Below are 14,268 nucleotides of genomic sequence, written 5' to 3' on the forward strand. Positions count from 1 at the left end.
TGTTAGTCACATCTATAGTACAAATGGTTGTTTTGGCAGTGTAGAGGCATGGTGAACACTAATTATCCAAGACTTGAATCCTAGCTTACCTACCCAAATAATAGAGAAAATATTATTAAAAGGTTTAAAACCAAATAGAATTTATGAACAAAGTTGGTATTTTATTTTATTTTATTACAAGAGTATAAACTTTTATTGTTAATGCAGGTAAACATAACAACTACAATAGCTAAGAGTCCCAAATTACAGTATGCAATCCACTAACCCCACGTTTTGCTAAAAATTAACAACCCAATTGGCTTCCCTATAGGCCAATTAGAATAGCATAGAGTCCCAAATTAGCAACCATTAACCCCACGTTTTGCTAAAATAGCAACCCCGTTGGCTTGCACAAAATTTTCCCTCCGTGAGTGGCTCAAATTAAGTAACGTACTTGTTCCAAGCTCCAAACCGAACGAATGGTTTTTCATTGAAATCTCTTGCTTTTAGGTTTAGGGCCTAAGCAAAATGCCTGTATTATTTAGCTCGATTGAAATGGCTGAGCAAAATGAAAAAATTACCACCAGTGCTTGCAGTAGATTCCAAAATCGTAGTCTTCTTTATTAAAAACTTTTATCTAAGTTTTAGAATCTTGAACAAATGGGGTAAATTTATTTTATTAATCCAATTACCAAAATACCTTTGCTTGTTCAATATTCTAAGTATTCTAAACCTTAATAGATGTGTTGTGGCCAATTTTCTAACAAATTACTAGAGGAAATACTTCAATCAAATGATCTTGCCGAAGCATTCATCATTCATAAAACAGTTGATTTGACAAGTGATTTTTAAGGGTGACTTCGCCATTTAAATTTTTAACAAGGACATGTACGCTATACTCCCTCAGGAGCATAGTTTAAATTTACTCCTTTGGCCATTGGATTTACTTGGGAAGATTTTTTTAATTTGAAATTTTGGGAACCACATAAGAATCACAAGATGATTATTCTTGAAAGACAAAAAAATAAAAATTTGAGTTTTATATTGCTTAGATCTCACCCTCTGAAAATTAAATAGTTATTCAATCTCGAGGATATCACATTTTTCAAGTGCGTAGGTGGAATTAGGAAATCTTTTTTATTGAGGTTGATCTATGAGTTGAGGCCCAAAAGTTAGGATCCTAAAATTAATCTTAGATGGGGTTTTACCAAAGGGAATAAATGGATAATATACTCCTGAAGGAGGATAATATCTTTTGGCTTTTAATAATGTTTGGGCAAATAAAATAATCTACATAAAATAACGACAGAGTGATGGAGAACCCAAATTCTCTTGAATGAAGTGCCCTTAAAATATAGGCCAACCCAACAGTATTAAAAAACAGAATATGAAAGAAAAGAAACCATGCTGTACCATTTCAACTTCCATACAGATGAAAGTTCAACTCTATCATCAATATTTGCCTTCTATTGTTCGTAACCCCCAAAATGGATAGCACCTCCTCCTAGTTATCCTCTTTGAGCTCATCTCATTATCTCAAAGAAGATCAAACCCTTTAACCTCTTCAGCACTTCCAATGGTTCCACATTACACCACAACGCTTAAACCACATTTCAGAACCCTGGCCTCCCATTCCCCCCATCAAAACTAACATCCATTTCATTGATATTTTCAAAACAAGTGGCATCCAAACACTACTACTTTTCCATCCCATGAGACTCTAAAAACCGAAGAAAACTCAGTCCCCAAAACCCACCCTAGAAACCCAATAAAAGTTGCAATTCCCACGACCCTAAAAACACGAAAGAAAAAAGAAGAAAATAATTAGTAAAAAACTTAAAATCCAAAACCAGAGAGAGAAAGAGAGAGAGAGAGAGAGTACCACATCAGCCTTCTGAGCTCTCATCATCAGAATCCGGCAAGATAGGCACAGAAGCACAACAGAAAGCCTCCTTATCTTTAAGAAGAACGCAGCTTCCATCTGAGTTCCATTTGAGGTCTGAAACTGAGAAATCAGGCAATGGGACACTAACACAACAAGCACCACTTGGAGTCCATATGTAAAGGTAAGGACTACTAGTGCATAGGACCAGGCGTGGGCTTGACGGGTCCCAAGCCGCAGCTCTAATGGGCTCCTTCTGGACAAGGATAGCGGCCAGGTCAAGGTGGCAAATGTCCCAAATCCAAAGGACAGTAGGCATGCTATCGTTGCGGGTTACTACATATTGGCTATCGCTGCTCCACGAAAGTAAACCTGTGAATGAGGAATGAAAAGTAGATGGTTAGATGGTAGTTTAGTGGAGTAGAGAAGAAAATATGCATGATGGGGATTAGCATATCATGTTGGGCTGCTCTTGGTTCTTTTCTTTTTCAGTTGCCGTGGCTCTCTCTCTCTCTGAAAAGCAGCAGCTTGAAATTTCAGAGCTGCCTGGGCCCTCACTTGAAATGATAAACCCACTGTATGAAAGAAGAGAGAACAGGACTCGGTGCCAGCCTGCAATTGCCTACCAGCTGCAGACCGGGAGAGAGAGAGAGAGTTCTTACACCTTCCCTTGCAAAGGGAAAGACCAGAGTAGAAGAGAGTCATGAGACCGAGGTTCACAATAGCTGGAATGTTCTCAAGATCTCAAGGATACTCATGTCATAGTTTTTGAAAATTGAGACACTTGTCATGTTCACGTAATGACAGGCAGTCCTATTCATTTCTTTAAACGAACAGCAATTAATGGAACATCATGTAAATGGGAAGACTAAATTCAAAAGAACATCTATGCAATGCACATAAATAGAACCATAATCAGAAACAAAGGTCAGATTGCAGGCTTACCAACTCCCTGCTTTGGGTTAGGTTTGTCTAAAGCGGGCTTCTGGAAAGGCAAATTCACTGGAACATCCATTACCTTGTACCGAACACTAAAATGGGTCTCTGGAGTATTTTCTGAATAAAAACCACATGCATAAGCATCACAAAAAAGTATCTATCAGACAAAGACTATGACATGCAAATTAAGCACAATTCACTATTAATAATGGAGATGGAAATACAGCAAGATTACAATTTTACATACAATTTATTGGCAGAGAATGTTTTGTTCTTAATTAGCCAAAAAAAAATAGCTTTAGTTCTCTGATCCAAATAACTCTATCCACAGTGCCTAACCATGTGAAATTATCGACCAAACAGCAAAACTTCTTAAACAGGCAATATATAAGTCGATCCTAGGTACACAGGTCCTATCTGTTTCTCTTTTTCTCTTGCTAAGTGATCATAGCTTGAAAGAATATGGATGTCAATTGTATAGGTTATAAAAAAGATAATACCAAGATATAACATGACAACAAATGACACAGAATTAAACCAAATAAATTTAGTTTCTTTCAATTATGATAAACCAAATAACATAAAGCTTTCTGAACCCTGCTCACGAGTGCCATTGCCGTCTATATTCTGAGAAAAGTCATCATTGAGAGAAAGTTCCGACATATCAAGTTGCCAGGGCTCATCCACCTCCTGCGCAATTATCAAAAGACAACCCTTTTTATACTTTTGGGGCTCAGATAATGCAAGCAAGCCATTTGCTTCAAAATATAATGTTGACCTTGAAAATGGCAGCAGAACATGGCCCTCTAACAGAGGGTATGTGCATAAATTCGGCAAAAGTCTTCCATGTTAGATGATTCAAGACCCTTAGCATCTGATCATAACTACCAACTGCTAGGAACTGGCCACATGGAGACCAAGCTACAGTTTTAACACCCAAACCACTTTCATAGGCTTGATACTTGAAGAGGCACCTTCCATCTGGGGAGTAAATAAGGATCTGTAACAAAAACCAGGAAAACTCCATATTCTTATCTTGTAAAGAATGTTTGGAATCAATCTATATTGAAGTGCTTCTCAAACAACACATGATGGATATGCGGAATGGGCTATTGCCCCAAATTTTCTCTTTTTGAACTACTAAATATTACAGAAAAAAAAAAATCACACAAACTACTTTTGCTTGTCTGAAAAACAAAACAATTAGATCAGGCCAATGGCATTTAAAGCAGAGCTTCATGCTTCAATGCCTTAAAAATTTTATCCAAAAAAGGGAAATGCTCCAATGATAAACAGCAATGGGCCAGTTTACATGCACCTAATTGTCAACAATAAGATTGATCTATTAAATGCACAAAAACTTTTGGAGATCAATAGTGACTGTTCAACTCATCAACCAAGAATGGACAACATGTAAGCAAAACAATTATAACTAAAGCAACAAATAAGGCACCATAGATAGCCCACACAATTACAATTTTCCTAAAGCATGACCCTCTACATTAAATTGTAGTTAGATGCATGGTCAATTTATTTTCTTAAGATGCAATTAACATCCAAGGATGAGCTTTAAATTGCAGTATATTTGGCCAATTATATCTTTGACTGCACACCCTGTCTCTTGATGCTAATAATCCTCTTTTTTTTTTCCTTTTTCTTTTTCAATGGATACAGTTGTATCCACTCATAACAAATTTTCATGGCAACTTTTTCATGGAACAAATATGATGATCAAATTATTGTACCTTGTACTCAAGAGAACAGTCCCAAGCAACTATCGCACTATCATCTGGGGACCACTCAATGTCGGCTAGGTCTATTGTATCAACAGCAAAGACACCCATAATGTCCCATGAATGGCATGATAGAAGATTTATGTAGTCCTTGCAATCTCTCCTTGTGCAAATAGCGGCAAACTTCCCATCTTGTGTAAATGAAACACCTTTTGATGCATGCTTTGGCCATTGAACATGAACACAAGCCGTATTCAATAGAGACCAAACAGTTAGCCTCAATTGGAAGTCTGATGTTGTGAGGATATGGCGGCTATCAGGGCTCCACCTTGCATAAGCAATTCCAGCACAGCCTTCATCAATTTTGCAGGTCCATTCAGGTTGGGTTAGGGACCATGCCTGGACCATAGGCCTTTTGTAGAGACCACAAAGAATGTACTCTGAATCAAGAGCCCATTCGATGTAGCTTATCTTGTCCATGCATGAATAGAATTGTACAACCTGAACAGAGACAACCCAATTCATATAAGTCCATGAAGAAGCAAATAAATCATAAGAGATGATTAAAAAAAATACCGAGAGAAAAAACGAGTTTCACGCAAGCCTGAGGAAACTAAGAGAATCATAACTAATGCTCAACATTGGTCAAACAGTTTGTGGATATTAGTTGCTATGACTTACTTTGACTATTGAATCCTGGTAAAGGGGCATGGTTGTGTTAAGTAGGCAGCCAATGTAAAATTTTGCCAAATCCCATCATGAATCCTGATAAACTTATGGGAGAACCAGGATTCATATAGCCGACCCCTATTAATTGGGAAACGGCTAAATGATGATGATGAGTTGCTGTGACTTAGCTTTGACTGTTGAAGCTAAGCATATGGTGTTCAAGAAAGGAATCAAATGAACGTTGTTGTATACCTCATTTGTCGCCAAATTTTATTGCAATTTTTTTGGCTAAATGTGTTGTAGGATTGATTGTTTTCTTTGGAAACCACCCTATTTGGACTCAAGATCTTTCTCATTCTTCTGCTAAAAACCTCTTATCGTTTATAGATAATGTTAATGTTTGTAAAAAAGAAGAGGTACAAAAGGGTTGCTCTACGGGGCCCACAAGCCGTCGCCTGGCAAAAATAGGTTACCCAAAGGAGTACCCCTATACAAAAAATGGGGCTTATATCAGTTACCCTTTACAGCAGTGTACAGTGAAGGCCAAAAAGGCTCAAAGAAGTCGGGCATTTACAAAAGAAACCAGAGGAGCAGTCCTTTGGTGCCAAAAAAGGGGCAGGCCCCTGTCTACTAAAAATCTGTCCCTGAAGCCCCATGATCCATGGTCTGTGCAAGAGCCCCATCCCTAGCCAGCTGGTCTGCGAGGAAGTTTGATTCCCTCCAGGTATGCATCCATAAGACGGGAAGATCCCTGCATATGTGGGAGATTTCATCAAAGATAGATGCTAGGTCGGCGCGGCCAGCAGCCCAAGTTAAGATGTTCTTTGCATCTCCTTCTACCAGCAAGGGAAGGTCCCAGCCAGATTGGAATGCTTTGAGTCCCAACAGAAGAGCCAAAGACTTGGCCAACTGAGAATTAGCGTGACCAATGTGAGTTGAGAACGTGTCCAAGAGGATCTCGGAACACCCCCCAATGCCTGATGGTCGGGGATTCCCAAGGGACACTCGTAAAAGTTAAGCTTGATGTGATATGCCAGAGGGGGCAACCAATTGTTTGCTCTCACTGCCCGGCACGGTTGGAATTGAAAGACATTTTCCCACCTATGAATGACGGCTGTGGCTGAGATGCCATTGAAGGCTTTGTGGTTTGTTGCCCAGAAGATCACTATGGAAGTGATTCTATGAAAAAGGGCTCGGCCCTCACTTTTGGCACCTATAAATATCGTGGAGTTTCTCTCAGTCCAAATTACCCATATGGTTGCTGCTATGGAGGCCCTCCATAAGAGTCTACCTGCCTTGGGCCAAGGAGGGCCCGCAGTGAGGAGAAAGAGACCTGAAATAGAGGCTGGAGTTACCCAGGTCAGACCGAAGTTTCCAAGGATTTTACTCCAAAAGCTATAGGCAAGAGTGCCTGTTGGGGATTGGGGTAGGGCTCTTTCAGAACCTGCTATCCAGTTAAAAGCCTGCACCTTCAGTGGGGCAATGGAGGACCATACCTTGAAGAGGACCGTAGATGGGGATGGACCTAGATCTTCTTTTCTCTATTCTGTTGGACAATACTCTTTTTTTAATGCATTATACCTTATATGGATTCAGTATAAATTTCATTTATTTTACAAGGGAGTGTTTATCATCCTATTAAGTAATTGAAGAATTACCATTTAAGGAACGAACCAAATGCCAAAGGACAAGAATAATAAATAAACAAACTCAATGAAGATCAAGTCACAAGGCCATCCATAACAATTTCCATGGCAGTCCTTTCCTTTGATAAAATTATTCAAGAAGATTAGTAACTTAAAAAGAACACGTATACGTTACTTCTCATAAGAACATATGGTGACAATAACTTTTTGACCATCATCAGTAATCAATGCAAAAACATCAGAAACCCCAATTCTATTTCAGTTATTTTCCCTCAATGAAAAAATGGCAACTTTGCATCAATTATCAAAAGGCCATTTGACATCTTGCAAAATGCTCATAGATCCAACTAGTTCTCTTAGTAAACACAATCCGAAACACCTTTTCTCTTATGAATCACTTTATTAAATCAATTAGATGAAATGTGCTTAAAATTTAGTCTAAAAGATAACCAGGCAATAATCAACACGGAAAATCACTTTCTAGTCAATTAGATAAACTGTGCTCAAAATCCAGTGTGATAAAACAATTACCTTGAGAGAGAGCACATCTCTGATAACAAGGCGATAATCAACGGCCACTGCCAAATAACGAGCATTAGGTGAGAAGCAAGAAGGTCCTGATTGTTTATAAGCATCAGTAAAATCCATATTCCACTTCAAATAATCACCATTTTTGGCCTACAATGCATTTCTTAGCATTTTTTAAGGTTTTCACTTCCTAGTTTAAAAAATCGTAGCCAAACGATACATTTTATGCACTGCCGAAGCCGTATTCATGACATTAAATCAAAGTTTGCAACAGTAACTTCAGATCTAGATCCCTCAGCAAGCACATGGAACCAAAAACTCTAAAATCTTAGCTCTCAACTTCCTCTGCATATTAAGGCATTGTAAGACGTACAGCTCTGATTGAGTCCGAGAGAATGGTGGTTGTCCGGAAACCCTAGAAATCGAAGTAGCTTGACTTTCTCTGCAAAATGCTAAATCCTAGGGCTCGAATCCTTCTGAAAATGCAAGTTCCTGCCCTAGAAAATGAACAGGAACTGTCCACAGCTCAAATCGCCATTGTTGTTGGCCCTGAGATTCTCGGATCTCTATATACAAACCAAAGTGATAAAACAACCCCAAAATCGCAGACTCTGTATAATGAGCTCAGGTAAAGAGAAAACCCTGAAGACCTACAACTTCTCACCAAGATCAATGGCTATGTAAACCCTAAGAACTCTCAGTGCGAAAGCTCACTGTAAAACCCTAACAATTTGGGGGGAACGGTTATGTAACTGTATCATTGTTTTTGTTTCCCACTTGCACAAGTCAAAAATGCCCACCAGACATGCTCTTGGGTCTGACTCTGCAAGGCAGTCCAAACGAGGGTATTTTCGTCTTTTGTAACTAAATATATACGTCTTTACGTAAGATATTAGGGGCAATGTCGACTTTTTTCCTGCTCTTTTTCGTCCATTTTTCCCGCTTTTTTTTATTCGCCAATTTTTCCCGCTGGGTAAACATGTCTTTGTGTAAAATACTAGGGGTAATGGCGACTTTTACCTGCTCTTTGCAGCCCATTTTTTCCCGCTTTTTTATTCGCCGATTTTTCCCGCCCTTATTCGTTTATAAATGTTATTTCCCTGAACTTTAGAAAGAGAATGGAAGGGAGAGAGCGACTAGAGCGAGAAAGAGCAAGTAGAATGGAGCGTGACAGAAATTAGAGAGAAAGAGTAGAATGTAGAGAGAGAACGAGTATAGATTTATGACTTCAATGGCCACCATTGATGATTACTTTGGTCCGAAAAGACGCGGTGTTGCAAACGCTCGTGTTGTCACTGGTAAAGAGATCACTCAAATTCACCTCTCCGTCAAGTTAGGTAAAGACCGCCTCTCTAATTTTCTCCCAAATAAGCTCATGGAGAAGATCCTGTTGCTATTACCAGTGAAGAGCATTCTCTGCTTTCAATCTATATCAAATCTCTGGAATCGTTTCTTATCCTCTCCTTTGTTTGCTCGAATTCACCCTCTCTCGAGCTCATCTGCACTATCCAATCCCTTTACTTTCTTTCTCTCTTCTGATGATTATGTAATGTCTCTTCACGACATCGACAATGAGTTATCGTGTTGTGAGACTAAGATCCGAGCATCCATGGATGCTTCTAATCATCCATTGAAGCCTGGGTTGTCAGATCATGGTCAACAATGGCGTCCTATGCATTTTTAATGTTGAAGACAACTGTGGGGTTACAGTGATCAATGTCTTCCGCTAACCCTGCAACTGGTCAATTCACAACTATCCCATACTTTCCTGATCAATTCATGAAGAAGTTCGTGGTCGATGCTCTTTTCGGGTTTCATTTTGACCCTGAAAGTCGAGATTTCAAGATAATGGTGGGGATTTGCAGTGATGACTGCTTCAACATCTTTGTAGAAAATGGAGTATTTGATTCATCAAAGGGAGAATGGAGAAAGCCTTGGGCTCGAAACAGTATTTCTAATGCCTTGGGATACTGGTCCGACATGGTGTCTATTGGTTATATTTGTTATTACATATCTGAATATAGCAATGATTTGGTGGGTTTAGACATGAAAACAGAGAAAGTGGAGATCCAATTGCCTATGCCAAAGGTCAAGGGAGACAAACATACAGTCAAAATCTTTGAAAAGGAGGATCGACTCTATGTCACAAAAATGGATAAAGGCTCAACTGTGAAGGTGTGGATTCTCACCGAAAAGAAGTGGATGGAAATTGTTAGTGTATATATGAAGAAATTCAATAGCTACTCTTTCTGGTCTTGCCTTGTGCTTTGGCTTGGAGATGCATTGATGTTTTGCAAGGGCATCGAGATATTGAAATATGATACAAAGAGTGGGATGCTACACAAATCTAAAATTAGTGGCGGAGATAATTTCATCACTTATAAGCTGATCCTGCACACTTGGGATTATGAAGGCTGCCAAAATGACCACTTTGCAGCTTATAAGCCTACTTTCTATTCTGAGATGAGTGAAGATGATCATTGACAGCTTAGGTATTCCATGCCATTCCTCCTTTTTTTGGGTTCATTTAGGGTACTATTTTCTCTTTTTTTCCTGATCTCTCTCGTGTTGGACACCTTAGTTTTGTCGTCTATAACTGATACTTGTTCATGAATATTTTCCTCTATATTTTATTCTCTACTCCTTTTGGGGGTTTTATTTTGATCCCCCGAGTCGTGATTTCAAGATTATCATCAAGATTCGCAACGAAGGTGTAACAATCGTAAACTTTCAAAAAATAAATAAATAAATAAATAAATAATTCTTTATAGTGTGATGGTCCATATAAGTATTATGGTCCTTAGGGACCATCTCCACTTTTGTTAACTTTGTCCTTTCCTTTACCATGTCCTATAGTTGACGTGGACCTTAAAGGCTTCACGTACAACATTATCGTCACACCTCATGTATGAGGTGGAGCTTAATAAGATAATATAATAATATGTCTTAAGAATTTAAATTAGGAGAGGTGAGGACTCCCACTCTAGAAAACTTTTGAGATCTTTCTCTCTCTAGTTGAAACGCAGTGAGCTCCTCTCTCTAGTCGAATTTTATCGGAAGCTCTATCTCAAATATTTTAGATAAGTGATTTCATTATCTTAAAAAATAATTCGTTCTTTTTAAAAATGAAATGAAATAATTATTTCTGTTTATTATCATGAATGTTAGGTGCGATAAATTTTATGCGCAAGCGACTTCATTATTTTGAAAAATAATCTTTTTAATAAAAATGTGATATTTTATTTGTGTTAGAACTTTTAAATGCTGTAAATTCTTAGAAATAAATTTATTTATTATTCTTGTCTATTGTTAGAAAATTTTAGATACTATAAAATTATTAGAAATAAATGTGATATTTCTGCTTTTAGTAAAATTGTGAGATTTCTTTCTACTGTTTTTGAATATTTAGACATTGTAAGTTTCATGTGCAAATGGCTGCCTTATTATTTGAAAATTGATAATAGCATTGTTTGTGAAATGTTTATTTGCGAATTGACATCTCATAAATTGTGATAATTCCGTATTCTTGAATTTCTATAAGAAGTTTTCTATACATATTAGATTGACAATTATGCTAGAATGTCTTTACGAACTGCTATCTTTCTAAATTTGAGCCCAAAATATGTGACTGGTTATTTTTTGAAATGTTATTGAAAGTGACTGTTAATAATGGTTTCAGTGAAATTCATATTAATAATTTCAGTGATATGTTGAGTACATGATATTGTTGCTTTCGAAAGTTAATTATGAATTTTTGAAAGTGAAACTGTTAATACGTTTTTGTTAGTAGATCTCTTTTTTGAAAATATTGATATCTTTCAACCATGATTATTTTTAGGATTATGATGATCACTTATTGAGTAACCAAACTCATCAAATTATGGCAAACATTTTTTTTCAGGGTAATTGCGGTTTCATTTTGAGTGCTCGTCAGGATCAACTTTGGAAGATATTGTAGTTGTGCTTAAACTTTCTTTTGTTACTTTGTAAGAATTCGCCATTGTAAATTTGTCCTAAAAAGAGATGTATATATGTTTTGACTGTTACATCTCAGGAATATCAGTATTGTAAATTCTTGGGGCGTGACAGAAAGTTATATATATTCGATGAAGAAACACTGATATTTGATTCATCAAAGGGAAAATGGAGGAACCCTCATGGTGGAAGCAATCTCCAATGCAGATATGAGATGTTACCTATTGATAATATTTGTTATTATTTATCTAAAGTCAAAATTGATTTTATGGGTCTAGACATGAAAGCAGAGAAAGTGGAGATCCAACTGGCTCTGCCTAAGATTGAAGACGAAGAATATGTGCCCAAATCTTAGCCAAGGAGGATCAAATATGTGTCGCGAAAATTGTAAAAGGTTCAAGAGTGGTGGTATGGATTCTCAATGGAAAGCAGTGGGTGAAAATTGTTATGCTCAAATGAGGAAAGTCGACAATGAGGCTTGCTGGACTTGCCAGATGCTCTGGCTCGGAGAGGCATTGATATATCGCAATGGTCTCACGATATCAAAAGTGCGATACAAAAAGTGGGAAGCCATACAAATGTAAAATTGGCAGAATATTTGGATATAATTTCTTAAATTATAAGCCTACTCTCCACTCTTGGGATTATGAATGGTGCCAAAAGAACTATATTGGAGCTGAGAAGCCTACTTCCCATTCTGATTGAACTTCATTGAGAGTTTGGACATTGCATGCTACTCCTGCCTTTATATTGGGGGCTTCTTTTATTAGTAAACCCATCCCATGCTACTCCTGCCTTTATATTGGGGGCTCCTTTTATTAGTAAACCCATCCCCCTCTTCACCCAAAAACCTCATCATGAGAGGGAAAGCTAATGTTTATGTTGTAAGCCATATTTGTCTGCTGTGTTTTTGGGAATTGTTAAGATAAACGCATCCCTTAACATAAAGCTAGAGTTTGAAGTTTGAGATAGTTAATTGCTTATTATCTGATACATTTGTTTGTGAGATGCTGGTTTGATTTGTTCTTGTTTATCTGTTGGATGGTGGGTATCAAATTTGTTTTTTTTTTTTTTTTTTTTTGTCTTTTTTTTTTTGGGTTATTTCTTTTACTACTCTGTCTATTTTCAGTTTTGGATTTTATTTCTACTCTCCTCTCTTGTGTTGTCCTATGAATTGAGATAATCAAATTTGTGTTGTTTTGCCTTTCTCTTTTTTTCAATGGTTTTTGGTTGCCTTCATCATGGAAATTGGTTGTGTTATTCAATAATGAAATATGTTTTGATTTTACACCCTTTTTGTGTCATTAGGTAAATTTGAGAGTAGCACATTTGTGGGTTCTTTTAGGGTTTGGGTGGGGTGGTTCACTTTGGAATTTTCATGTCTTTCTTGTTGGCACTCTTTTGTAGGTAATATTTTTATCTTATTTCAGCGGGCTATATTTTTATCTTAGTTCCAGTGATCTTTCTTACTAACCACTGAATCCAGGTGAAGTATCAAAGTTTGCACATTTAGAGCTGCAAATATGGAAATCTAACAAATACTGAGATCTGTCCACTGTACAAGTATCTCCATATTGTCTAATTTCATGGTAAGCCCACGAAATTCTTTTTATTTTTCCCCACCATGCTTTAATGAGTTTATTTTTGGTAAAGGAAATACTGATCTCTTTTATATTCTTCATTAACAAAATATTCCGCTGTTTTAAAACCTAGTGACTTTCCAGCTGGATGATTGATCCAGATGAGAATTGGTCGAGACCAAAGTGGTGGGATAATATAAGTCTTAACCTGGTTCCCCCCAAAACCCCCCTTGTATAATTCTTTTCTTTTCCTTTTTTCTTTTTAAAGCTTATCTAATTTTTTTTAGATCCCTCTAAATCCCCACCTGATAAACCTCTATTTTATTTTAATTATTTAAAATAATTTTTTGGATCATTGATTCAATCTAGACCCAATCTGAATTGTTGATCCGACATGGATCTCTGAGTGAATGATCTGCCCCACTGATCCTGGTTTTGAACACTCAATGCCCCTATGCTTAGCCTTGCATTGGTTCGCAAAATTTTCTTGTGATATTTATCAACAGTAATCTTTTTTATTGCTAATCTTCCAATTTAAACCTTAGATCATGGCAATGAAATCTAATAGTATCTTTGTTTTGTTTTCTGTAGGAAGTAGGAGCCAATTAATAACCCTTTTTTGGCATCTCTCTTTCTCACTCTCCACTGGTACTTAATCGTAGATTTAATGTTCCTAACTTCTTGTTTGTTTGGTTCACTCTACACCATACAGAATGACATTCAATATTTCTATGATTGTGCATGAACATATGCTGACAAAAACCATCTATGCTTTGTAAGCTGATAATGAATTAAACAGTTGTAAACATATCCTATTGCTTCGCTTAGAAGGAAGCTTAAAACTCAAGAGTTCCAATGATAAGATTGATCCATATGCAGCTCCCAAGAGCATGGGAATTTTTGAAATGACAGAGAGCACTAGAAATTCATCAAAGACATCTGTTATAAAAAGGGTCATTGTAAATCATGAAGCTTAACATGATATCTCCTAATCCATGTCAATGTCATAGATGTCTCCACAAACAAGGACTAAAGGAGCTCATTTTCTGTGTGTGTGTGTTGTGTTGTGCTCGGACTCTTTAAGGCATAGTAGGAAATTAGCTGTCATCAACTTTGTATCATAAACAAGATGCATCCATTAATTCAGTCACACTTCAATGCTTGGTTTTTGTCCAATAAGATCCTATAACCATCCAAACCAAAACAAATGTTTGCTTAACGATCTTGTGAACGTGTTCATATATTCCCATTCAATCATTTATTTATTATTTATACTTTGTTGACCCAGAAATGTAACAAGAGGAAGGATGAAAACCAAAAGAGAATATGTAGAGAAG

General features: G+C 37.1%; 1 protein-coding gene and 1 long non-coding RNA gene across 3 annotated transcripts; one reads left to right on the plus strand and one right to left on the minus strand.

Moving 5' to 3' along the window:
* Positions 1–1,290: 1,290 nt before the first annotated feature.
* LOC18428250 (Transducin/WD40 repeat-like superfamily protein) lies at positions 1,291–8,093 on the minus strand. 2 transcript variants are annotated; one of them, XM_020663663.2, is made up of 8 exons: positions 7,750–8,093; positions 7,380–7,426; positions 4,546–5,034; positions 3,579–3,800; positions 3,406–3,490; positions 2,807–2,917; positions 1,862–2,233; positions 1,291–1,771 (listed from the first exon to the last, which is right to left on the minus strand). In XM_020663663.2, exons 3-7 carry the CDS (start codon positions 5,011–5,013, stop codon positions 1,866–1,868), a joined length of 1,254 nt encoding a protein of 417 aa, XP_020519322.1. In that variant the 5' UTR covers positions 5,014–5,034; positions 7,380–7,426; positions 7,750–8,093; the 3' UTR covers positions 1,291–1,771; positions 1,862–1,865. The 2 variants fall into 2 exon arrangements, with proteins under 2 accessions (XP_020519322.1, XP_006837349.1); XM_006837286.4 differs by having other exon boundaries at positions 7,380–8,093.
* A 385-nt stretch (positions 8,094–8,478) lies between these two features.
* On the plus strand, positions 8,479–12,322 carry LOC110006741 (hypothetical protein). The gene is made up of 2 exons (XR_016047950.1): positions 8,479–9,868; positions 11,278–12,322. It is a non-coding gene; the product is annotated as a hypothetical protein (long non-coding RNA).
* Positions 12,323–14,268: the final 1,946 nt, after the last annotated feature.

This window comes from Amborella trichopoda, chromosome 13 (genome assembly GCF_054954075.1).
Source record: "Amborella trichopoda isolate Santa Cruz 75 chromosome 13, AtrichopodaSantaCruz75HAP2 v2.0, whole genome shotgun sequence".
In the NCBI taxonomy this organism is placed as follows: Eukaryota; Viridiplantae; Streptophyta; class Magnoliopsida; order Amborellales; family Amborellaceae; genus Amborella; species Amborella trichopoda.